The sequence below is a fragment of the Xiphophorus maculatus genome, chromosome 20, assembly GCF_002775205.1.
Source record: "Xiphophorus maculatus strain JP 163 A chromosome 20, X_maculatus-5.0-male, whole genome shotgun sequence".
Classification (NCBI taxonomy): domain Eukaryota; kingdom Metazoa; phylum Chordata; class Actinopteri; order Cyprinodontiformes; family Poeciliidae; genus Xiphophorus; species Xiphophorus maculatus.
The window spans coordinates 23,221,883-23,249,313 of record NC_036462.1 but is presented as its reverse complement, the minus strand read 5'-3'; the positions used below and the strand labels follow the sequence as shown (position 1 = coordinate 23,249,313).

Below are 27,431 nucleotides of genomic sequence, written 5' to 3'. Positions count from 1 at the left end.
CGTAGAGGGGGAAAGCTTCGTCAGCAGGGAAAATTGGATTATGATTTGCTCTTAAGTGCTCCATCAGTCTAATAGCTTGTTACCAGGCTTGGTCTCTCACATGCTCCTCTAGTCTTTCATTGAGAAGGTGAAAGTCAGATACCTTGGATATCATGTCCTAAATTTTAATTGCCAAATGAGTGGCTGCTGTTTGCGCTGTAACAGTGTTGTTATAGGTGTAGGAAAGTGAATAATAAATAAAGTCCTGTTGAATAAAAGTATAGCTATTATCTGGTTTGTACAATACCCTTTTAATTGTTCTGAGGAAAATAGTTTCTATTGTGTCACAGATTGTGGGGGTGAGAGTGCATTAATTTTGAATACGACTGTCTGGTCCCTGTTGATTTGCTTCTTTTTTTTTCCGCTTCCAGAACGCAGATCAATTTCACTGTGGCCATTGATTTCACAGCATCTAATGGTGAGTGATTACAACTTCAAAGCGTGTGTTTGGTAAGGAGGGAAGGAATAAATTGAGGGGAATATCTGACTGTGACATGTTCATATTTAGAATCAATCTCGCAAACAGAAAGACGGTGCTGTCACGGACACTGTATACAATCACTGCTCAGTAAGTCAAAGCCTTCTCTGGGGATTTCCTCCTGCTAAATGTTCTGCTGGTGCACTCATCAGGGAGAAGGATATGATGTTACAAGTTTTAATCCTCACACTGTGGAACCACTGAATACCAATGCAATTAATTCTTACAGGTACTTCTATCTTGGAAGTTATGTGTGGGAAAAGCTCTCCCGATTAGAAAATAAAGTTAATTAGACGAATAAGTTTCAACTCTTTACCGATGAAAAATGTGCAACACTTGAAATCACTGCCATTTTTCAGTAAACGATAAAAAGTGAAACTCTTGTCATTTTCAATATAAGTGGTTGTATTTGACACATATCAGAAATGCTGGGCTGTAAAAATCTAGTGGCATATCATCACTGAAGGAATCATTCAGGTGGTCAGTGTAATGGTGCGTTCACCCTAAACGCGTTTTGAGTGTCAGGCGCCTCTAGTTCACATTCAAACTCTATGTGGAAGCACGTTCAGGGCTGTTGCGGCGCATTTTGAGCTTCTAGCGTGGCTCAATTTGAACTTTTTGGAGCATTTTGAGCGTTTGACACGTCCGATGCTCCACATAGACTTTGAATGTAGACCTGACAACGAAAACGCATTTGGTGTGAATACACCATAAGACCATGACTGGCCTGTCAAAGATGTGGGATCAACAGCTGCAGTACATACAACTTTTCACTGCCAAAATGCATTTCTAAGCCATAAGTATGAGCCTGTTGTCATTTATTATGGTTGAATAATTGACAACACTATACTGTGGTTTACCTTACAGCAGAGACTCTACTTCCTGCAGCAACTCAAGAGGAACAATCATTAATGGGAGCTGATTATTCAGTCTGTCCAGTGCACATTTATTGTTGTATGGCTTAGCTCATCCACAAACTAGGACAGGTCCAAGCCAACGAACAATAGGGTTTTCAGAGGGTATCATTGGATTCTGTTTCATTTATCCACAGGTAATCCTTCCCAATCTACTTCATTGCACTACATGAACCCTTACCAGCTGAACGCCTATGCCATGGCCCTGAAGGCTGTTGGGGAAATCATTCAGGACTATGACAGTGACAAGATGTTTCCAGCTTTAGGCTTTGGAGCAAAACTGCCTCCTGATGGGCGAGTGTCTCACGAGTTTCCACTGGTGAATCTCCTTTTATTCAAAATAACTCCATTCATTTGATTTTTCAAACTGTCAATTGTTTCTCGTAGACATTAATTGATTGATTGATTTGGATATTATTTCTGCCATAAATATTTAGTTAATCTATTAGGTTTGTTGTTAGCTCTTGTATATTGTATGTATAACGAACCTGTGTAAGGTATCTACACTGAAATAGTTTGTGAAGATTTGTTTTCTTTCAGAATTGTTTCTGTAGGTCTTAATAATCACATACCTTGTGTTTGCTTTGATCATTTTCAGAATGGAAACATGGAAAATCCTTATTGCAATGGTATAGAAGGGATCCTAGAGGCATACCATCAAAGTCTGAAGACAGTTCAATTATACGGGCCAACCAACTTTGCTCCAATAGTGAACCATGTTGCCAGGTGTTGAACTATTTGTGACATCTTCACCTGTTTGTATTGCTGCTGTTCATGGGTAACTGTGACTCAGTGGGTAGAGTAGCAATTTTTACAAAAGTTGCATACTGGATGCATGTTCAAGGGTGAAGCAAGTCAGCATGACTAGAAAAACCCTATTAAATTTCAGTTCATTTGGTGCAAATATTTAATACTGCATAGATGTTTTAGCCATAAAAATGTGGGAAACTTTTTTGCAAGTAGACCAAGGTTATCTCTTTTATTTGTTTAGCTTATTATTATTATTTTTGAGCTAAAAGGAATTCTGTAATCCCTACAAATACAAATATGATGTGCTTGTTCAGTGCTCGCTCTCGTTCAGTATAGCTGCTCCTTTAGGTTTTTTGCTCTGACAAGTGCAACTGAATAAATTAAAATATCATTACAAAGTTAATTTAGTGTATAGTGGCTTACAGCTGACAACTCAAATTTCAGGTTTAGAATACAGAGTTCATATGAAACCAACAAGAAATAAATTTTAATATAGTAGTATTGGACTATCAGAAAGTAATAATTGCATAAAATGAATGAATTACTGGATTATTGCAGTGTGATATAGAGGCAGGCTGTCTGTAGCTCTGCTACAGCTTAACCTGTCAATAAAACAGTTCATAACAAAGTCCTAAGTTGGGAAAAACAGTATTTATATTTTGCACTAATTATAAACACATCACAAGAGTCACTTTAAAATGCTAAAAGAAGAAACTGTAGAGAAAAAAAGCTTTGAGTAGGTAATTAATTGAATAGAAACTCAAACAACCTGCGCTTCAGTGCATCAAATGTTTGACTGTTAGCCCTCCCTGTGTCAAGCAGCCTCCACTTGAGTTTAACTTTTTGTACAATGAAAAGCCTGCTTGACATTTCACTCAGTTCTTTTTGAACTGTCAGCTCAGTTTGTTTCTTCTGTTTGTTCATTTTCTTCTGGGTCTTTTCTTTTTTTAACAACCTGGTTATGATCCACCAACACAAAACGCCAATGCTGATCATTACATTCATGCTCTTAAGATGTAGATCAGTAGTGTTTGCTTTTATATGGCGCTTTGAGCTACCAGGTTCTTTAATCATGATTATTGTGATTAACTGTTCCTGAGGAGGGTGTCAATGGCTGCCTGCTGGACGACTGTCAAGTCTGTCATGTCAGTATTCAGTGGAACTTAATTTCACATCAGCATCAGTTGTAGGCTATAATTATCACAGTTGAAAAAAAAAAGACTTGGAGTAGATAATGTGTGTGTACTGAATAAGCAATTAAAATTTTCATTTAATTGACTGAAATAAATTAACTTCTACTTGATAATCTGACTAAGCTAAACCTTGTGGCTCCTTTGACTATTATTTTTGACATTAGTTAAATTATGTTATTACCATCATGAGAAACACTACACAGCAAACATCATTTTATTTAAGGTTTTAAGATTGTTAAATAGACATGTGAGTAATTTATATTGTCTTACATACTGTCATTAGTAATCTACAAGCATTTCAGTTGTTCAAATTATAAAAACATACATGCACATTAACATTTTTAAACTTTGATTTTACTTTCATTTATTTTCTGCAATCTGCCAAAAAAATGCAGTTTTATTGTCTCAAATTGTTTATTAGGAATATGTTATTAATGAAATATAAAGCACAGAGTCATACAGTGACAGTCAGTAGCAGAAATCTGTTTAAATCATGCGTCAATCTGGATGGGTTCTTTAAAGAAGAAACACATTTTCACAATTTGTTGTTTGGTGCACCTTTGGGTAATTGGATTTTCTTCTCACTAAACTGGAGTACAAATTAAACAAATATTTGATGTTTGATTTGTTTTGAAATCAAATATCCAGCGAAATGATGTCGCCTTTTCTTTTTCATTCAAAATAAGTTATAAAAATTAAAAGTAAATTGAGTTTGGTTTCATAAATTAAAACAATAAATAAATACAATTGTGTGAAAAGAGAAAAAAAAAAATTCATCATAATCAGACACATGTTGGCAAGAGCTCCAGGTTAGTAATAGTCTCCCAGACTTTCTATTGGTAAAAGGTCTTAAAGCCCATTAGCCTCAAATAATTCCCAGCCTTTATCCAGATGTGCATGAACTTGTTTGGAGGTCAGAGTTCTTCAGATCACTTTCAGAAGTGGTCTGTGACAACTGCACCTGCTTTAGTTTAAGCAGTCTAAACAACAATCCTCACACATTCAAACTGAAGGACTGCCTACTGACTTGACATGACTCTCCTGAAGCAGGATTGTTGTGTTGCATTGTGTTTGTGCAGAATGCAGCTCTGTATTCTGCTGCCAGTCTTGACCAGGATTTCTTTTCCAGAAGAGATTTTTATCTCAATAGGATTTTCCTGGTGAAATAAAGTTTAGTAAATAAACGAATAAAGTCAGGTTTTTTTATGTTATTCCCAGTCATCTTTTACACAGTCTGAGCTCTAATTTAGAAAATATGGCTGGGCTTTGTAGCCAATATGGCTGCCACATGTATTAAATGAAGCAAAAGTTGAATGTTTGATTGGTGCTATTTTGTACTATGTACACTGAATCAGTGTCACACATAGAGATGTACAACCTATATTTGTGAAAATGTTTCTTCAGTGCTTGAAAACAGAACACAGAGAGAAACATATTATTGCCTTGCATAACTGCTTTGACTGGGATCAGAAAAATTAGCAATTCCTACCATAAAGCACTCGGCTTAGGATGCGAGTGATGACTAATGAACCATTATTTCCCTGAAATCTGAGTGAAGAAAAAAGGAAAATGTTCTGTTAGTAGCCTTGTTAAAATAATTTTTCCGACTGGACACAAATTTGTTGTTTTGTTTTCTTAACATTGCTTCCACAAGTCTAGCTCTTATTGATCGATAGATATCAGGATGCAGTGTGAGTGAGAGATTTGTAGTATGAAGTTTATTTTAAACACTGTGGTCACTGCATTGTAAAATCTTCTCAATTTAGTGTAATCTGTACTTGGATTAGTGTCAACTTTACATGGTACATGCATATTAAATGTATGTGGAGCAGCTTACAGAAAACTCTCAAAAGCTTTAGTGCTCTGCTGTGTTAAAATCATCAGTTTTTTTGAGGTGTCACATAATGTTGTCTGCTATAAATCTGAGTTTTACTGCCAAAAGCAGTCCATGAAAATGTTACTCTGATGAATGTATCTGAATATAAGTGTTGTTCAAGTGTTCAAATGTATCAAGGTTTTGCAAATACAGTATTTTAGCTGTCTGAGGGATGTGGCCATTTGCTTGTAAATACTCTTTCTGAATGTTTGCTAAACTCGTCTACTTGCATCTTAATTACCCTGCTTACATATTTTCCCAGGTTCTAGGTAATTTTAGACATGAGAAAACACCATGGAAACCAGGTTACAAGATTTGTTTTGTAAAACGTGCAACCATTTTACAGGAAATTAATCTAGTTTGATTTCTCCAATCAAACTGTGTCAACGGCTTTAACTGAGCCATGAATGCAAGTCATTATTTTGACTTTCTCCGCTCTGCAAAACTATATTGTTGGTCATTTCGATTAAATGCTCTGCTGGGAAGTCTCAGGACACGACATCCACTCTATCAAAACACTCTTAATAATCAAGCACATCCATCTAATGGCAGCAGCCCATCACTGGCGGTGTCCTCCCACAGCAGGATTATGTGCCCTGGACGCTCTGGCAGCCTGTCTGTAATTTGGAGCTCTTGCCTTGATGAGGACATCTGGTTTCAGAATGAGAAAATGAGCCATCTCTTTGATTGTGTTTGCCAGAAATACTAGTTCATTTTAAAATAGTTTTCAAAATGTGAAAAACGGCCAGATTATAAGTTTCTTTTAATCTTTTTATAGATCACAAAAATGATAAGAACATTTATTTGTCATTTGAACTTGTTTTTGTTTTTTGATACGTGAGTTTTTAAAGTAAGTTGTACTTCTAAAATTACAACAATCTTTTGTGGTACTAAAAGAATAATAGTCAGTATTTAAAATTTGCACTAATGCACCAATAATTGTTTGATCTATGAATCTAATTTGTAAAACAGAATATAAACATCCTGCTTTAAACATGTCTGTGTTATCTGACCATTGCATATTTGAATATTCCTTTTCTTTTTTCACACATCAGCACAAAAAACGTTTTGTGTGTGATAAGAACTGAAACAAGTTCTTCTTCAGATGAATTAGAATTTTGGATTTATTGATTGTTTTGATAAATGTGTGAGTAAGTCCAAATTTCAGGCTTGTTTGGTTTCTATAGTGAATAACAAATGATCTCCTAATGTGCGATTTTATCTGTGGGCAGATATGCAGCGGCAGTGCAGGACGGCTCTCAGTACTTTGTCCTCCTAATCATCACAGATGGTGTCATTTCAGACATGGCCCAGACCAAAGAAGCCATCGTAAATGTAAGAAATAAAGACAATTCTTCATTCTCTCCTACATTATGTGAAGCTAAACATATCCAAGGATACACATTTGTAGGTACTGAAACTGTGTTGAGGCTGGAGTGGGCATATATTCTTTTCTTAATGTTTCTCAGTGAATTTCTACTGAATTTAGTAACTCTTAAACAGAGTATTTATTAAGATAAACTGCTGGTAACAATAGTCATTCTGACTTGAAAAAGCTATAGCAAATTGAAAACTAAAGCTTTAGATGATATTGTTTTAAATAATTATTTATTACAAAAGCAGTTAAAAGTGATAAAAATCTTAATTATTTTTCTCAACTATATAATTAGTCTTAATTCTTGCTGACATCCCTCAATTCAGCAGTCTCTTTGCAACTAATAGAGCTCTTTTACCTTTAAAAACATTAATATTTATTTAGTTAAGTAACATTGCTGAAATTGCTGAATAATGTTAGCAAATGAGACGGTGATATGAATGCGTTTAGCACCAACTTTTACCAGCAAAATCTTGTCAGATGATGAAATCTACCACTGCCGGACTTTGTCAAATATAATGAATATTTCATTGGAAAGCAAAGGTGTATATATGACGTACAACAACAAATATTGCATTTCATAAAGTATTTTGTAACATCACTAATGAACATGCCAACATTGCGAAGATGTTGTGCAACTCACATATAGAAGATTATGCACTAAAAACTCTCTGTAGAACTTCTTGAGCAAACAAAAATCACATTTACGAAAACACTAGCTGGCGTATAAAAGCAAAGAGAAAAGCAGATAATGCACAAATGTAAAAAAAAAAAGCATATCAGCTGTGAATTTCAACATTCCTCAGTTTTCTCTTGTTTTCACACAAATCCAGACACAGCAGGAGCTTTGCAACAACAGCTGTTCTGCAATATGTAGAAAAGAAGCCCTAAAGCCACAGCTTCGTATAACAGTGTCAACAGGAACAAGAGCAGTAGAGTGGATATAGAGTATTTGTTTTTACTTTCAGCTGAAGATTACTACCTTCCTACCAAACAAAATATGTTACATATCTTTGAAGTTTTTGCTGCCTCTATAAACACAAAAATAAAGCTACTCTCCAGAGGCTTTCCTGAAACTTGTCGTCACTCACATTTTTTCGTCTTTTAGCTGTAAATGGCAAATGTGTGCTACTCTTTTCTTTTTCTTTAGTATGTCCCTCTTTCCTCCATCCTTCCTGCACCTCCTCAGCCTGCCGCCGGCACAGAACACCCAGCAGACTGGATTTAAAGGGAATTTGCGACTGTTAATCAAAACATTAGAACAGCCACACCTTCCTTTTAAGATCTTGCCTGCTGCTCTATCTCACAGCCTCCAGCCCTGTGGACTCCTGATGCTTGCCACTTAAACTCTTTCCCTTTTACTTTCCACGGCTTCGGGACGAGAGCGATCTCTGTGCTGAGGTTATACACTATGTGTGCTTCAAACTAAATCATGATTGAGTTCATTTTTCAAATAAGAGCAGAGAGACAGATTGAGAAAATCTAAACATGCCCAACTCTGTAAACAACTCACCACTCTGTTTGGTTATGTTGTTAGCATGAGGCAGGATATTTGTGTTAAATTAATATTTTTTTCCTCAAAATTATTTACACCAGTACCTCATTATGACAATGTGGCAAAATGTTTTTGAGTTTTTTGCAAATTTGTTGAAAAAACAATCTGCTTTTTTAGAGTACTGTAATAATCACAATATGCACAAACTTGTATTTGATTTACTAATATGAGGATTTCTTTTGTGTTACAATGGATTTTGTTCCTTCTGAACTCCCTGATATGCAAACAGCTGTTTTATTTATCAAAGACTAGGAAGAAGAAAGTTAATTTCAAAGAACTGACTTGTAGGATGCATAACTAATCCCTCTCTGGTCAAAACGTCATGCCACCTGAGCTGTGGATTTCTGCAGCTCCTTCAGAGTTACCATAGACTCTTTTCTGCTTCATCATAACTGTAATTTTTGGTGGAGGGTTCTGAAATAGCTTTATGGCCTAAGCACTCTTTAAGCTTTCCTGCAGCTTTAATCCCAGAACAGTCAGCTGCGTCACGTGATTCTCATCATTCTGTTATGTTAAATGATTTTCTCTAACAAAGCTCTTTGGCCTTCGCAGAACAGCTGTATTTTTATTTTTCTTCTGAGATGACGTCACACACAGTTGGTCTCTGTTGAACAATTGAGTGACATCTGGAATCAATTAGTTCACCTTAGAATTAAACTAAATGAGGGGAATACTGATGAAAAATACATTTATCAGGTCTTTATTTGAAAAACTATTTCAAAACCGTGTATTATTTTACCTTCCCTTCATATTAAATTTTTGGGGTTTACCGTAGTCCTGCTAATTCTGCTTCATGTTTGTTTACAAAATGTCGATCTCGCATACCAAACCATTGTCACCTGTGATTAGAGGTGGAGCCTGGAATCGACTGGCAGGTGACGGGGAAGGTGGCTGTAATTACTTGTCCAGCACCTCCCCCTTTCCTTCCTCTCATGGCTCATCCATTCGCTGCAAAATGCTCAAGCTTGCTGCCAACAAATTTGTCAATTTTTTTTTTTCTAAGCCAGCATCTCAACCAACCAGCCATGCATTTTTGTTCCCCACATTCTCATCTTTCTTAGAGGTGAACATATTGCTAAGGCGGGCTGTCATTTGCGAGATAAGATCATAATGTTTTTAGGTGAAAACAGTTTATGTGAGTGACTTGCCACAGTTAGATTGGTTGTGTAGTTATCTAAACAGCATCAGCCACACAAAAAATAAATACTTAAAAAAAATCTCCCCATGCATTTCAAGTTAAACGTTTACCATGAGCAGTCAATTTACGCCACTATCTCGAATCTGATAACTTACATTCAGTGTCCTGCTCATAAGGAAATAGTTTGTTTACTTGGAAATATAAAAACATTAATGTTTCTGCCAAGAGGAGTAAAAACCAAGTTTAGAGAACAAGTTTGTTTACTACCTAATAATGACACTGTAGTAACGTCAATCTCTCTCTTTTTTTTCTTTTATGTAAAATTGGGGTCTTTTGTCATGTAATATGTTAACACACAATATTAATGTAATCCGATCATGGAGACCTCACATACAGAACATTTTCACATTGTTTTTCTCTGGGAACAATGTTTTATATTTTTGGTATTTTGATTTCTTCACAGGCTGCCAAACTTCCTATGTCCATAATCATCGTAGGAGTTGGTCAAGCTGAGTTTGACGGTAAAATAACTTTGATTGTTTTATAAACATACAGTACTTTGCCAAACTTTTTATTCTTTTTGTGCTTCTAGGGACAATCAGAAACTTTAATGTGGCCTTTTAAAATCTAAGTCCAAGATCAACAAAAAGTGGACTTTTTACTAATTAGCTGATGTCTGAAGGTAATTTATAGCATCAGATGTTATACAAACATATGCCATGTTTCACAGATTTGTTTTTGTGAAAAATAAAGCATAATTTCCCTTTCACTTCACAATTATGCACTTCTTCGAGTTTATTGTATAAAGTCCATATATATATTTTCAGTTTGTGAGTGTAATGTCACAAAATGTGATAAAGATTCAAGGATTATCAATACATTTGCAATGCACCAATAATGTTAAAGAAGATATTAAAATGCACATGCACAACAATAAAGATTAATAGTGTTATACTAAGCCTTTAACATAAGAACAATTGAAAAGTTTGTAAATGCAGACAATTGCAAATGGAGCTTTCCACAGGCTTTTCTTTGACTATAATAGTTTCAAAAGTGGGATTCATAAAAAATACAGCCATATTCACTACAAAATCTAAGTAATGCAATATAATTTTTCAGAGCTAAGAAGCACAACTAAACTCAATGCAGCATTTTAAGTTGAATGTGTGTGTTGCACAGATGTCTCCAAAAACAAAGAAAAGATTAAAGAGACAGGAGTTTTCCCTCATCAGCCTACTATCATCTCACCCTGACGTTCTGTCACTGGCTCGTGTCTGCTCTCACTTTGTTCAAAGGCTGCAGCTGAAAAATATTCATAAAACAGCGAAAATATAAATAAAGTGAAACCAAAGTAGCTTAACGCACGTTTGAAAAAGAAAACAAAGGCTCTAACTTCTAGAGCCTTTGTTTGAACAGATATACAGTATATATATATACAGTATATATATATGTAAGTATGATGGTGTTCTGAGTCTGTAATGGTTGCTAACCTCTCTGACTGTATTTTACAGAGAAAACTCCTGTTCAAACTCTTAAATCTGAAGGGAAGTGACTGTGTAGGTGGATGCAGGCATAATTGCAGAAGAACCGACTAAGGTTAATTGCTGGGTGTGCAATGTTTAGTGCTGATGATTCTAAATTGCACAGTCTATAATAAAGGCCTTATTACAAGATTAGACCGCCAATAAAACCTGCACAGCTCAACATATGTTTAAGCTTTACTACAACTATACGATGATGCATGAATACAGTGTCACCTACATCTTTACATAAGTATGGATCTGCCTTATCTCTGCTGTTATGAAAGCTGTTTTTGAAATATGCTTAACATCACATGATTTTATGGATGCCTCCTTATGATTTGTTTCTTGCAGCTATGGTGGAGCTGGACGGTGACGACATCAGGATCTCATCCCGGGGCAAACTGGCAGAGAGAGACATTGTTCAGGTGACTGTGGGAGATAGAGTGATTTTATTCTCACAGATGGGAAAACTTGTGAATATTTAAATCTTCATTAGACCTAATTGCAAAGTGGTAAATTAAAGTAAATTAATATTTTTTTTGCGTGTGTTCCTTGTATCAACATATTTGGGTTGTAACTGTGCAATTGTTGCAATAGTGGTGATTTCAATGCTCCTTAGTTTTGACATGTGTTTACTGACGTGCGCATACCATAAAACATCATTTGTCACTAATGGCAGATGACAACATGAGGAGTAGATTTGTTTTATGTGATTACATGTGGGTCAAAGCATTGCAAATGTTTTGTATTGCATGCCAATCCAGGAAACATGATGCGTCTCACCTGTCAAGTTGTTTCATCTGCAGTGAAACTAAACTCGACTCCCAATGCCTGCTGCTATTCTGCAGACTGTGACTTTGTGCTCGTAACAATGCCACCACTCAATTTAAAGAAGCACATTTTCAGGTGCATGGTTTGCTAATCTATGTTCCAGGTCATTCGAATTATATTGCTAAACTGAGTAATCTGGGTTTCTCACACAGAAATGATCATTCTGTCATCATTGATGAATGTCCTGTTAAAAGGCATGGTCTTTACAAACATTGGTGTTAGTGAAGCGTCAGACATGGACTCAGTATTTCCAGTACAAAATCCTGAATGGCTTGGTTGGATTGTCCCTGTTATTTGAATGTTTCAATGTTTTTGGCAACGTTTCTAATTCCTATCTAGATGAAAAAACATTTTTACTCAATATTTCTTTTTAAAGTATTATCCAAAGTATTTCAGTCTAATAGCGTTTTCACACCTGATAGCCCAGAAGAGTCAGTATGATTAGAGAGTAAAACAGCAAAATATGTTACATTTTCATCTGGTGCAGTTGCATTCACACCTCCCCAAATGAAAGGGACATTCTAGGCAAATGGATTAAAGTTCGATTAAAGCATACCAAACAGGGCTGGTGTGAATACACCATAAAGCTAGGTGATTATATAACATGTATGAAAGAACGAATTTCATATTTATTAAGCATTTTACATCATGTTTTGCATTACTTTTAAGCTGTATTTTTTTCCCCTGTCTGTCATTGTTCTTCAGTTTGTTCCTTTTAGGGATTACATGGACCGGACAGGAAACCACGTGCTGAGCATGGCACGGCTCGCCAAAGATGTGCTAGCAGAAATCCCTGACCAGTTTATCTCGTACATGAAGAGCAGAGGGATCAAACCCAATCCTGCGCCGCCGCCATACACTCCGCCTGGACACACACACCACCACACACAAATCTGAGACCTTTTTCTTTGCATTTCACTGAGGACAGATAGCATGCAGCAGCCAATCAGAGTCCAGTGGGAACTCTCTACCTCCTGATTTTATTTTACCTAATTTGCTGTGAACAGGAGGCCAAGCAATGGGTGTAGAATGTTGTGCTGTACTCTCCTATTGACTACAGAAGCAGTATTTTTCTTTTTCTATTTGTTCGGTTTTGTTTCTACTGTGATATATTTCTTTGTAGGCTCTCTTCAGGAGATGCTGACCTAATTTTTCAGGACTTGTTGCTGAAAGCCTTTCGGGCAGTGACTGTTTCACGCCTACTTTTGACAGCAGGTTGATTCGGAGGTCATGTTGTGGTTAAACCTTGTGCCTGTCTGTGCTTGTTTCTTTAAGTGTATCAGGACATTTGAACTTGACCCAGGCTCTTCTTGTCAATCATCAGTGTGGCCTAATGCAGTAATATTTTTTAGCCACCTTCTCCTTCTCGAATATGTTTTGTATTGGGGGTTGATCTCAATTTCTGATGATATCACAGTTCTAGCGTTTTCCAAACGACACCACCTCCTTTCCTCTTTAATACTAAATGTTGGTATGAGCATGTCGTATGAGATTTACTTGCATTTTTTTAGAATGGCATGGATATTTTTTACATCTAATTTTGAACAAAACAAACCTAATGAATTTTAGCAAAAACCAATTATTTTTAAGTGACTGAATATGAAAGCTAGCACAACTACTATGACTGTACCAGATGGCCATATACTATTGGAGTGCTGCTAATCATTAATTTTGAGGAAGTCATTCATCCTTGTCAAATATTTTACTTCCATCACCATCATTTAATACAAAGCATGGAGAATTAAGTATGAAAAAAACTGGCTTCTATTACACTGTTTGTAGGACGCTTATTGAAAGTGTTTATACAAACATGTGCAGAGCAAATCCAAGGCATATGCAAAAATAAACTGCTGCTTAGGGCCCCAAAATCACCAGGAGTGCATCTGTTGAATTCTCATACTGATCATAGATCTTAGTTTTTTTTCTTCTTTTTCTTGACAGTGAGCATACTACTAATACAAACTGTCTCAGGACTTTCAAGAGATTTTGAGTTAACATAAAAAATACAAATAAATGTTATGGTTATATTTTAATCTTAGCAGAAGTAGTAAAGATACTAACTGTATATAATATACAAAGAAACATCTTTTAACATAGGAACTATTTAATGTAATCCTTTCTGTTAAGTTTCTGAAGTGGGATTCATATTTCATGCACTGCCACTGTTTACAAATACATTTCAAAAAATCATTGTCAATTCTTTACAGTCAGCGGCACACACAACTAAATAAAACTTAGATCCAAATAAACTTTAAACTCTACATATTAAAACTACACTGACCAAGCTTCTGGATGAAAAAGTCAAACCGTTCCCATAAAGAAGTTAAAATGAAAGTTATTGTCATTAGATGTTCTCCTTTCTGCCATCAATGTGTGAGTAGGATTACATTCAATAGCCCAGAGCAGCTCTCTGAAATAAGCTTGAGTATATAGTATATGAGAGTTTGAATTAGCTAAAATGTACTGAGCTGTAATTTCAAAGTAAGATACTGGATGGCATTGTGGTGCTGGATTGCTTTAAAGTTGCTCATTACAGGAAAACACAAAGTGAAAATCTTCCCAAAGCGATGACTTGTGATAAGTGGAGAAAAAAATCACATTATAGCTCAAAAAAGTATCATTTGTACTCAAACTCTTACAGTGAAAGCCATTATTTATTTTCTATGCAAATGAATTCACTAAAAACATTTACAAAATCATATTAATGGGAATAAGTAAAGTAGTTTTTTTTTTTGTTTTTTTTTTTTATAAAGGGACGCCTCATACAGAAAACTATGACAATGTTTGATATCTCCTGGCAGTATCACCCTAAAATAGTGCTACACCTATTAATAAAGACACCATACAAAAATAACAATCTGTCATGAACTGGATTTCATTCATTCATTCATTCTAACTTATGTCTAACTAAATAAATTAGATCCTCAGTGAGTGAACACGTTAATAAAAAACTTAACAATTTCAGAAAAAAATCAGTTTCTAATCTTTTTGTTTTTTTCAAATTGACTTTAATTCAGTAAAAGCCATTTGGTGCAGGTTTTTTTTCTTCATCCCATCAGAAAAAAAAGTATATAAATAGCATTACATTGAGCACTACTGTATGTTGTCTGGTAATAGACCTTTGACATTTGACTTTGAACTTAAGAGGAGCAGAAAATCTTATTTTATTCAAAGAAAAGTTAAGGCTAATTTAAAAAAAAACATTCTCTTACGAGCAATATCAGAAGAAAATGACATTTAATAATAATAATGAGCACACATTATTTCACTTTTTATGTTTTTTTTATTTCAGCTTGCATCTTTTATTAGGTTCCATTAAAAAAAGTTATAATGAGGATTTTGCAGATGTTAAACCACTGAGATGGTGGAAATATGCAGCAAAGCAAGATGCTCCATTTTTAACCTCCTCAGCATGCAGACTTCAGAGGCAGAAATGTAGGTCAATGCCATGCTGAGATATTTCAGCAAAAGCTTTTCATCAGATTTCTACATCTGTTTCTAAATTCTATGAATCTTTATGTACCAATTGCAGAAGCTCTGCAAATAAAGCAATGATAATCTCCTGGATTTAAGATTTTTTTATTCAATATTAAATATATATATAAATACAGTATATGTTTATCTATTTATTTCCGGTGGTATTCAGCCACCACTCCTGAGAAGTATGTGGATGCCTTCAAGTGTTGTAACACAATTTACTGCAGACTGGAATAATCTAGAGGACAAAACTTGGCATCAGTAACTATGGCTATGGTAAATTAATTTAATTTTGTTTTTTGCAAATTTGTTCTCCAAAAGAAGAAGCAAAAACAAGATAATTAGAAAATGTTTAATTTGGGGCCGAAATAGTTTTTGTGCTTAATCCCATTGTTTTTGTTTTTTGTCTCATTATTATACATAGTAGTCATTCTGCACTTCCAATTATTTTGTGTTGCAGTGAAAGAATTAAATAACAGCACATTTTCTAGTTTGTGTCAAAGCTCCAATGGCTCTGATTGATGGACCATAAAACAAAATGTTCCCCGTTTCTTTGAAACACATCAAAGTATTGAAGGAACAGAATATATGTCAATTCAAAAGGCTTGGACCTGAACTGTTTAATGTAGCGAACTATTAAGGCCTTAATCATTTGAACAGTAGTCACTCCATCCTATTTAGTCCTGTTCTGATACGCAGCTAAGATGGATGGGTAAGGTTCAGAGGAGTAGAGCAACAGCTGGTTTGCATATAGAGTCAATTAAGTATAAATCCTACTGGAACTAAGGTTTGCCTTCAAATCTTTTAACATCTTATAAACACTTTTTCTAAAGCAACAAAAATAGTTTGACACGATCATGAACAAGAGTGATCATTAATAGGAAAGTGTGAGTTCCTCTAAAAGTTCTTGCGCTACTTGAGTTTTTAATGAATATATTTTCTGTTATTTTGCAGTTTTCTTAGGGTTAGGATCTAAATCATCTTCGCAAAAGACTGTCTTGGGCTCAAACAGTCAACACAAAAAAAGCACACTTTAAAAATGCTGTCTGACTGAAACACTTTAAAAACATAAATTTCCTACAGCCATTAACATCTAATCTCTAAAATGAATGCTAACTGTAAATGTTTTTATATATTTTTTTTGGAAAGATTGCTGTATTACAAATATTTGTTAAATTTTTTAGAACATGAGAAGCCATTGATCCTTTTATCTTTTCAAGCCCTGATAATTCTTATCTTTATCAAAAGCATGCCATTCTTTTTTCTATGCCTTCACCTGTTGGAGGAAAAAATACACAGTCCATCCAGAATACCAGTATTTCTGCACCAAATGCCGCAGTGAAAATGGACCGCAAGGAATTTGTTCTCTCTTGTGCCTGACTCCTGAAACTTTCCCGTCTCATCAGTGTTTATAAAGAATAAAATAAAAGAGCTGTAGCTAGTTTGCATGTTACAGTTAACACCTTTTGTTATTTGTTTATCATAATTTTTGGTCTGATTCCACTGTTTATATCTTTATTATTTAGGTTTATTAAGTTCTCTGTTCTGCATGACTCGGCTTCACGTTTCAAGAGTTTTTATTGTACATGATTAGTGTCATATGGTGGGTTGTGAAATGCTTTGTATTGGATTGCCTTAAATCAAAATTATTAAAACCTGACTACTTTTATAAAAGCTGGTGAAGAGTTTGTTTGATGTCACTTGTCAGTACTGCAGTTTAATGGCTTCGAATCAGCAGAGAAAATTAAGTCTCGCAGTGTGTTACCTGTTTTGCGTGAACAGCAGGGTGGGAGACAACTAATTGAGTCTGTGAGTTGGATGTCATAAAAATGCTATAATCTGAAAAACTGCTGCAGACTTATTTGTTTCAGTCTAATTGCATTGTTTGTCTCTGTCCTTTTCATAATTTCATTGAAAAAAGTTGATCATTATTTCTAAAAAAAAAATCACCGTAGTTCTTTGCACAATTTTTTATTACTATATTTTTCCCCTTAAAACTGCAGTACCTTACATTTTCTATAATCAGTTTTTTCAGCTTTTCCTTTTCAGTTTTCTTCAGGCTCATCTGACAGATGTTTTGGCAAATAGTAATAGAAAACAATAAGCTGAGACGCGGTAAAGTGTTGCCAAAGCCCATTGGTTAATTTACTTGAAGGACTGTGGACCAATCTGATGAAACCCCTCGGTCCTTCATGGCCCCTCCCCTCCTCTTTGACCAAAGTTACCAGATTTTGTCATTTGAGATTACTGGAGTTACTGAAGAAAGCACAGGGGTGTTGCAGAAAAGCTGTATGAAAAAAGGTTAAGAAGCTCGCAAAATGCGCCAAATTAAGCAATGTGTTGATGGCATCACAAGTTTGACTGTACAGCACATTCACGCCGGAGAAGGACGCAGAATTGGTGGTTGGGGGAATTCATCTTTACAGGATGAGATACGGGACACAGGAACAGATTGGGGAAGAGGTCAGATTAGCATCTGTCAGCCAGTTGAAATATTATTGAGAAGGATGTTTCATGCGGAGAGGAGGGCTGCTGCCAGGTTTTCATACTTTTAAAGTTTTTATGTCTTCTAAGTCTAACTCTAGGATGAGACTAAATATTCCCTTTAAATTCACATCTTTTTTCTGTTTACAACGGCAAAGATTATAAGTAAATATAATTTTTTACCTGCTAAAATTAGGAATGCTTCTTTCATTTAATGTATTTTATTAAAATTCAAAATCGTTTCAATAAATGTAACATTTTTCAATAAATTGCTTTTCTAGATTTTCTATTTTTTGTTCAGTTGTAAACATTTCTTCACATTTTTATTTGAGATCACATAATTAGACTGCTATTTAACTTATGAATGTTGAATGACTTACTTTTCTCTAAATGTTTATGGAAACCTATAAATATCATCAGTTTACACATGCAAGTCTGTCTTCCTTAAATTATTCAGTTTATGGTGGATATGCATGTGACAACCTGCAGTGGGGGTGGCAGCAGTGACAGCTGTCATAAATCAAACCTTTAAACAAATGTGAAAAAATATGTTCACCATTGCTGCTCATAAAATCCTGAGTAGCATTGTAGCTAAAATAACTTAGTTGCTGCATTAACAAATATATTGTTTCATAGACAGTTGCTCATTTATGTTCTAAAAAGAAATCTCCTTCATGCACCCACTCTTCTCTTTTCTGAAAGGTCTGGCACCTACCTGGGCTTTGCTGGCCACTTTTTGGGAGTCATTTACTTTCTGAAATTGAAATACCTGAGTGGAGACAGATTCACGGGAATATTTTTAGCTTCTAGGTCAAGAGAAAATAACAAGGTGGAGAAAGAATGTAAAACTTCTGGATTTAGTTTTTTTTTCTATTATTTCAAAAGATTTGACAACTTATCATTCCAGCACATGGATAAATTACACAGGCTGATACTAATAAACACTCAAGTAAAGGTTTGATTTTTTTTCTTTTTTTCTTTAAAGTTATGCTGTATAGAGATGTAAATGTTTTTATTATCTGAGATCCTTTTGGTCACACCTGTCACAATGTCATTGTGAAGTGCTCGCAAACATTGATTTTTTTTTCCTTTTTCATTTTAAAACAGTTTTTACTAACAAGCAACAATAGTAATTACAAGTATCTGAGATACCAAAATGTTGCTCATGCCAAATATAAATATTCAGCTGATTTACATGCATAGCATTTGTAATAAATAAATGTGATTTCAGCTTGACATTCAGCATGCTGTAGAACTGTCTAATTAAAACAAGAGTCAAGACCAACAGTGGTCTCACACCAGACTGTTTCAAGGAGTCTGTCATGTTAGGAGACCAATTTCCTGCCAGAATAGAGACAAGAGCCTCTGCAAACAGAAGGTAAGGATGACAGCCAGAAGCTGATTAGCACAAAGAAGAATTCAGAAACAATGGTCATGTTTTCATCTAGAGCTGCAGGTGACTATATAATAAGGTTGTTAAACATTTGAGAAATGGACAAGGCGATGCTTACTTGTCTCCAGTATATCACTGATTTTATTGTACTCCCAAGTTTCTTTCTTCAAAAATATATAATTTCACACTCTCCAACCATCGTTTCTGCAGTGATAAGTGCAAAGTGCCTCAAGCCAAAATTTGCCATAAGACAGCTAAGTTACTGATGTACAATCATTCATGCAGACCAAACCTTGGATAAGTAGCTTATCTTTCCAGGAGGATACTTTCCGTTGTTTAGTGCAGACTTCAGTAAATGTTTGATGGTTCAAGTGCAGAATCAAACATTGACCACTTGAATTTGAAGAGCGGGAGATGCTCTAGTCACTCTCAAAAGTGTACACTTTTTGAAAAAGCACTTTTTAGTGTACACTTTTGAGAGTGCGCATTCCAAATACTCTCAAAAGTGTATTTGGATTGCAGTTCATGTTATAGACTTATTAGTCTCACTTAATTCTCAAAAGTATACACTTTTGAGAGTGCACTCTAAATTAGATAAACCTAATGAATTGAGTCTTTATGATTATAATATAATAATTTGATCAGACATAGGAACTAGCATTGAACTCAGTTGTTTTAAGTAAAGTCAAAGTAAAAAGTTTTTTCAGGTTAAAGATTTGTAACTTTTAATTTAATTGGATGCAAAAATGTAAGCTGTCATAACTAAAGCAAAAGAATCAAGCGAGATTAATTTATATAAAATTGAGATGATCTACTGCTCAAATGCACCTTTTAGAGTAGGGGTGTCAAACTCCAGGCCTCAAGGGCCACTGTCCTGCAGTTTTTAGATGTGACACAGGTACAAAACACTGAAATTAAATGGCTTAATTACCTCCTCCTTGTGTAGATAGGTTTTCCAGAGCCTTGCTAATGACCTAATTATTCTATTCAGGTGTGGTGCAGCAGAGGCACATCTAACAGTTGCAGGACAGTGGCCCTTGAGGGCTGGAGTTTGACACCTGTGTTTTAGAGTGTCTGAAGGCAGAATATCATCACAAGATGATCAGATGTATTGTACATCTGATCTGTGTCTCACAAGAAAGTCAAGAAATGTGAAGTTACTGTGGTCACAATCAGTGTCAGAATCAAGACATGCGCCAATATGTCATGGTAAATTCGCCTTTAAAACAGCAGGAATGTTACGGTTTTGCATTGCCTAAAAAATGCACAAAATTACAGTGAACAGATATGTATGTGGTAGGAATACTAGCCCATTTTATGTAGAAAATACTATAATGATGTTTGATTATTAATTTAGCAAAGCATAGATATTTTAATACAGATTAATAAGACTGTCAGAGAGAAAGACCCCCAAAGTACATGCAGATGGGATAGCAGTGGGAGACGGCTCTTCGGTATTTAGTGACGCGGGCTGAATATAGATGCAAACCATATTTTTATTTATTTATTGCAAATGTCTTATTCTGTTTATTGTCTTATTCTTTTTTCCACCTTATACGTTTTGGTGGTCTATCACTGTCTATCTCAAACCGCTATGACCTGAGAGGGGGGATCACTTTACACTTGTCTTGTAGCAGAAAAGTGCCATGTAAATAAACTTACCTTGCACTGAAAAAGGTCACCAGTCCATCACAGGACAGACAACCATGCACATATATTTATATTACACCCAGCAGTGTTTTAGAAAGACTAATTAACCTACCAGTAATAATGTTGGACTGTGGAAAGGAGCAGAGAGGATATTATTCAAAACTCAGGACGTTGTTGCTGTGGAGCAGCAGTGCTACCAGCTTTGTTCTGTATATGCTGAGAATTATCTTGAGTCCTTGTGTGAACAGAAAAGTATTCTGATGCAGTCCATGTGTTGGGTTGCTTCACACCCATACTCACAATTCTTATGACAAAGAATGGGAACAACAGAGTAACCTTTTGGAGCTTATGTATAAACAAGAAGTTTAACTTTAAGATAAACTGTTCAGGTGTTGAGTGGATTTCTGGCTAAAATATGTATGCTTTTCTTTCATTTAAATATGACTTTAAGAAAACAAAATCTGAAAAATTTTAAATGTGTAAAACGTTTGTGCCACTGTCAAAATTCTTGGCAATGACTTTTGGCCCTTCTCTTGTTTCTTCCCATGGTGGGCATCTGTTAGCATTCTTTCCGTAGTCAGTCAGAGGCAGTTCTGTATTCTCTGTTGCTGCTGTTGTCTTCGCATTCTCACACAGATGAGTCTGTGATCTCAGAAGCAGAGAGGCAAGTTATCTGCTCATTGCCAAAAATGTCTGATATATGACTTGGCACTGAACTCTTCAGATGGGGGGCTGATCACACAGATGTGCAGCTGAAGTAAACATTTTTTCCTTTTTTTCCCTTATGAGAAAATTTCATTTGTGCCTCTAGGTTTGTTTTCTACTCAGTGATTCATACAAGTGTGAACAAAATCTGGAGCAAGTAAATTATTTACCAGCTGAGAGAAATTGTGTTTGACAACAGTTTAATGATAACCATAAATCTAAATGGGGTTTGCTGATCAAACCACCGATTAGAATTTATGCTGATATCCATTTTAAGACTACAGATATTTGGACAAGAAACAGAAAACCCCGGAGTAAACAAGGTTTGTCTTTTATCTGCTTATAATAACTTCTGATTGGCTCATTGCTTTCCTAATTCAAAATCAATGTAAGGCCAGATCTGAAACAAAAGACTCCAAATCAGTCTTATTGTAGAGCTCAAAATAAAGCTTGATAAATGTTTATTAGTTTATTTTAGTCTATTTTATACATTAAATAAAGTTCTGAAGTTCATGTTTATCTATTATTATTTATCCTTCATTAATATTTTTGTTAATGGGATCAGCTAAGGCCTTCTTTAAAAACCCTGTGATGTTCATTAAGGCTCTGGAAAGCACTTGACCTCAACAATATTCAATTCTTGTGCACTACGCCCCAAAAATGTATCTGTGACAGGAAATCAATAAATGTAAAAGAAGTATCATTTCTGCTATAATTGTTACGTCCAATATCCAGATATATTTATACCAGGAGCTTTTTGACTGAAGTAAGAGTATGTGGCGAAGGTGCAAGTTGCAAAGGCACACTTTGCAAAGGGATGAGTGACCAAATGCTATTGGCATGTATGAACATTTCAAAGCTTTTCTAGATAACAGTGTGAAAACATACATTGAATTAATACTGATGAACACAGTTATTATTTTAATAATTGAAGTTGTGTGTTTTATAATCCTATAATTACCTTTCAAAACTTCTCACTCAAAATTATTATGACATTCAAACCAATAGTGACTGCCAGTAGATGTCTGAATAAAACTGTAAAGTGAACAATAAAATAACTCAATTTATGCAGCTGTGACAAGGGAAAGGGAAGGAAGTAAACAAAACCAAAAGCAGAATAAGAAATGTTTTACTTGATAAAAAGGTAAATCAGTGGAAGGAGGGAGGTGGGCATACAGAATTTCACACAGCACTATGTGGTAGTCATATGCAATAATCTAACCATTATCAGTTTTAAAATCAGCATAGATTTATATTTCCTATAGGATGTTATGCCATGTATCAATTTTGCCACAGTCTCAAAACAGTTGCTGACAAATGGGTTGCATAGTAAGGAATACAGCACTTCCATGCAACAGCTTCTGTCAAGCAGAAAAAAATCATTTAGAGCTATAACCTAGTAATACTAATGCCTGTGGTTTCAATTGCTTTCTTTGTGCATTTTGATTTGTTCCAATTTTCTTACAAATTGCATATTTAATGAGTGCACCAAAGAATCTTACAGTGTTAATCTTGATGCCCAAATGTTTTCAGTCTGGCTGCCAGGCTCCTGGCTGTTGCACTAAATGCAGAAAAAACTGCTTGTGTTATTACCAGAAAAGTTTTATTCTCCCATTACTTTCTCATCACAAACAACATCTTAGTAGTCACAGGTTTCTCTCTCTAAGTGCATTACATGCGAATATGTTCATTATTTCCATGTAATTCTTCTAACACTCTTGGAACTCATTTCATTTTGAAACTTAGTTTTCTAATTTTCTGCTACAATGATGAGCCGGTGCTGCTTTTCGCCTTTGCACTAATCGCTTGTAGCTTTCCACATTTGGAAAGAGAGTTTTAGTCATCCAAGATAATATCTTTGCACTAGAGCAATCACTGTATTGTTGTGAAACCACTGGGTAACTTTAATCAGCCTGAGAATTAATCAGATAGTTGTTAGGAATTTGATTTCAAGAAAAATGCTATCTTTTTATTTAACTTGAAAAGATAGAATAAAATGAGTCACTGTTTTTGCAGAGATATTCAAACCCCTTTAATTTTCCTCAAGGACTGCCAATAATTTAAATAATGGATAACAAATTGAAAAAACATTAGTAGAGGAAAAGTAAAAAATGCATTTAAAAAAATAAAGACAAATTTCACCAACATAAAAGGTCAATAGTTCTGATATGCCATTTGAAAATGGCACGTACTCTCAAACAAAAAGGGCAAAGGATTTTATTTTCTCACACCACCTCCCGCCTCCCCTTAAATCATCCTCTAAGCACGGCAGGCAAACAAATCATAAAAAAAGATTATACATGGGAGGTGGCAGAGAGGTCACAGTCTCTGTTCATATTCAGCTGAAACCTAGAAGCCAAAAAGTTCCTTAAATGTAAACATGGAAAACTCCCTCACTGAGTAACTCATATGACTTCAGTTCAATGCCGAGTTTGAAATTATGCATTTTTATCAAAAGGAACACTACTGTTCATACATGCCTATACTCTTCTCATTAGCTCAAGAGTAACGAGGAACTGATTGCGCTTCTACAAATCTTAGCTGGTTGTTTGTAGAAAAAATGACTCCAGGAAAATATTGGCAACAAACCTAAGATAAAAATGGAAATTCACCAGTGTGTCTCTGAAGGTTGCTGATATAATTATAAAATATGCTGCTGTGTGCACATTCAAAGTCCTCCTCCTCCAGCAGGTTTTGTTCTCAGCGAAGAAATGCAAAATTTCACAAACCAAAAGCAACAACCTGGTGGGAAATCACATCAGCTCATAAATATACATAGGGATCAAACCTTATTATCTATGTTGATTAAAAAGTGGAAAAACTATAATTTGTGGTGCAATATAGTAGTTTGCAAAGGTACTTGTACAAGTTTAAATTGTTTTTATTTTGTCCCATTTCAGCCACAAACTGAGGATGCTTTTTTAAAAATTTATTAAGATGCTGCTGTAGAAAAAGACGTGTAACCATTTTTTATTCAATAATATAAGACTTTATCTTTTTTCTTCTTCTTTTTGGTAATTTGGGATTATTGAAAATTTTTTGAGAGATTTTGTTTAGTTTTTCATTTCAAATTCAGAAGTTTACTCTCAATTGTTCAGTATTTGACAGAGTTACATATTAAACTGAATGGATTGGATCAAATGTTGTGGGTCTTCTCACACAAGCTTCTCTTATCCCATTCCTCTGGACTTAACTGGTTTAACAAGATCGGGTTTGTCACACACATTTCCAGCTCTAGCCATATATTTTCTAGAAGCATTTAGAAAGCATTTAGAAAACCTTAAGTTTGATTTCTTTAACTCACATTGTAACTAATTTGGTTGTGTGATGTGTGCCATTGTCCATTTGGAAGACCATCTGTGGTCAAGCTTCAACTCCGTGGCCCTCGTGGACATTTTGAATGCTCAAAATTCCATGTTAAAGGGATGATATTTTGTATTTTCAAGGCATATATTTCCATTTTAGTTTACCTTCAGTTGTTCTAAAAATGCTGTACATATCAAGAATGACTTAAAAGAAATTTGACATTGGGCCTTTGTCTCTTTAAGAAATTTGTACTCTTGTTCTTTTTTGGGGCCGAGCTTCTATTTGTTGAGCTATTAAATCGGTACATATTATGACCAATACTTTGCCATTTCGTCATCAACTGCAAATTAAATATGATGCAGCTGCAGTTGTTGTTAGTTAATCCTTAGCACTTAAATCAAGTGCTTTACATGCGTGTTTTGAAAGATCAAATGATTTCAGACCACAACATACATTTCTGTGAATTATCCTGATCCTGATCATTAGAGGCCAGTAAAGGGATCAGTAATACTTGAGGGAAATATAGTCTTTTAATCATACATTCGCTGGCTATAGCAAGTATTATTGTTTTGTCCTTTATGACACATTAATTTAATTAGTCAATAAATGTAGTGTAATTAAAATGATTCTCAATGGACCTTTCAGTGTTTATCATTATAGTTAAATCCTGTCACAGGTGACAGAAGATTAACACAACATTCAACATGTTAGAAGGGAGTTGAAAATGTGTGGGATGAATTAAGAGTGGCACAAAAGAATGTGTGTTCAAACAAACAAGATGGAATTGGATTTATTGGGGAGCATAAAATCATTTGTCTCAAATCTTGCCACAAGAATACACAATAACACATGAGCATACTTTGATCCTAGCTGTTCAAAACCTCTGCTCCAGTCTCAAGACTTTCGTAGCCTTTGTAGCCTTTTTTTTTTCATGTTTCCAAATCCCTGTCCAGAGAACCTTCTTTCAAGTTTAGGGCAGACAGTAACGGCAATAGTAACAATAGTAGTAACAATAATAGTAGTTGTGCTTTGTTAAGAGATTTTACTACGTGGGCTGTGGGTCTCTGCGGTTCCTCTACAGATAACATGGGCTTCTTGGCACATATTTGATTAAACATGCTCTTTGTTCATCAGGTATGTTTGCAAAGATATGACCTAGTGTGTTCATCTCAGTGTCTATTGTTCCCCCCTTGGTTTGTAGTTTCTTTGAGTCTTCAGTCAAGTCCTTTGTCTTAATTAGTCTGTCTCCCTCAGTCTCCCTTCTTGTATTGTGCCATAGCTGCTCCTTATCAACTCTGATTAGCTCATCTGGTTCCTTTGACATTTTCACCACTGCCTCAGTATTTAAGCTGGTTTTAATTATTCATTGCTGGATTCTTCAGTTATTCTTCCTGAACTCATTGACCTGCAATTTTCTTGCAAGTTTTCCCTTTTATTATTTTTTATACTTAGAGGGACTTTGCACTTAAGTCCTTTACAAAACTGCAACATGGCATACAGTTGTGACAAACTCTTTCTTTTTTCAAGTGGTATGATTAAACTGAGCTCTCTACAACTATACCTGACCCGTCTCCTGTGTCCCGTTGTCTTCAGGATGCTATTCATTCACTAATGTTCTTAGAAAAGCCTGTGATAGATCCATCACAGAAAAAATATTTTTACACAAAGCTTAAATTACTGCCCAGTGGGCAGTAACTTACAAATTATATGACTTCTGAACGTAAGTTTATTTGGATTTTTATGGACTGTCAGAGTAAGATGACTGACCATAAATGAACAGCACACTTTTTAGAGATTTAATTGTAACACATTTCAAAACCAATTCTTTGTTTATTGATTTTTCACATAAAATCTTGCTAAATCAATTTAACATCTGTGTCTGTAGCATGACACAATATGTTCTTGGTTTACTTGTACATTTGCTAGGCAGCTATACAAGTGAGCCAAATTTCTTTCAATGCAGAAAACCCCTTTTGCCCAAACAGTAAATTCTCTATAATAAGCAGTGCAAACTTAAACATGCTATTACATTGTGAATAAAGAGAATGAAGCAGAAAAACAGGTTAGTATTTATATTAAAAACTGTATTTCATCGTCAGTCACAGCGGATTTGTGTTTGCAGCAGGGTGGGGCATTTCCAAGCAGATCTTGTCAGTAAGGTAGAAGTCGCCATCTTCTGGTCATAAACAGCATAGCATTTTGCTCTATGTGCAGTTATACAATTGTATTTAACACTAACTAAAATGGATGTCCAGAGCTACCACATGTACCTTACCACATCACCAACCTAAAATATAAAGTAGGTAGAAGTTTAAAGTAAAAGATTAACGCTAGAAAAATATAAAATCAATCAGATGCAATGCCCTGTTGTGTAATCTATAGATAAAATAGTAAACATGTACTATTTTGACAAGTTGGCATTAAAAACAAAGAAAATAGTGTCTTCATTTTATTTAGTGAATCCTCATTACAGAAATGTTGCATCACATTTCACAAGTGACAAAGTCCAAGAGAAACTTTGGTTTCTCTTTACCGCAGTAAAGAAAAACTGCGGTGGGGATGATGTTAATCCTCAACTGAGTTTGTTGACCCACGTCTGACACTGCCAGGTAACAAAGCATTGCTTTACCTCTCCTTGGAAGTCCAGAAAATATTCTAAAGATTTGCCATTTTGAATTTTTAATAAAATTACAATAAAAATCCACTCACTGTGAAAAACCCTGACTTTTCACCAAAGATACACA

At 35.1% G+C, this 27,431-nt stretch overlaps 1 protein-coding gene across 3 annotated transcripts in view; it reads left to right on the top strand.

Annotated features, from left to right (window-relative positions):
* LOC102231072 (copine-8) overlaps positions 1–17,042 on the top strand; it is a 124,614-nt gene extending 107,572 nt beyond the window's left edge. For 2 of the 3 annotated variants that reach the window (XM_023325251.1, XM_023325252.1), the window contains 7 exons: positions 411–457; positions 1,569–1,750; positions 2,030–2,157; positions 6,483–6,585; positions 9,782–9,839; positions 11,193–11,266; positions 12,378–17,041. In XM_023325251.1, the coding sequence (XP_023181019.1) occupies positions 411–457; positions 1,569–1,750; positions 2,030–2,157; positions 6,483–6,585; positions 9,782–9,839; positions 11,193–11,266; positions 12,378–12,569 (784 nt within the window). In that variant the 3' untranslated portion in view covers positions 12,570–17,041. Of the gene's footprint in view, positions 1–410; positions 458–1,568; positions 1,751–2,029; positions 2,158–6,482; positions 6,586–9,781; positions 9,840–11,192; positions 11,267–12,377 lie in introns of all 3 variants that reach the window. The other variant, XM_023325253.1, reaches the window with a different exon arrangement.
* Positions 17,043–27,431: the final 10,389 nt, after the last annotated feature.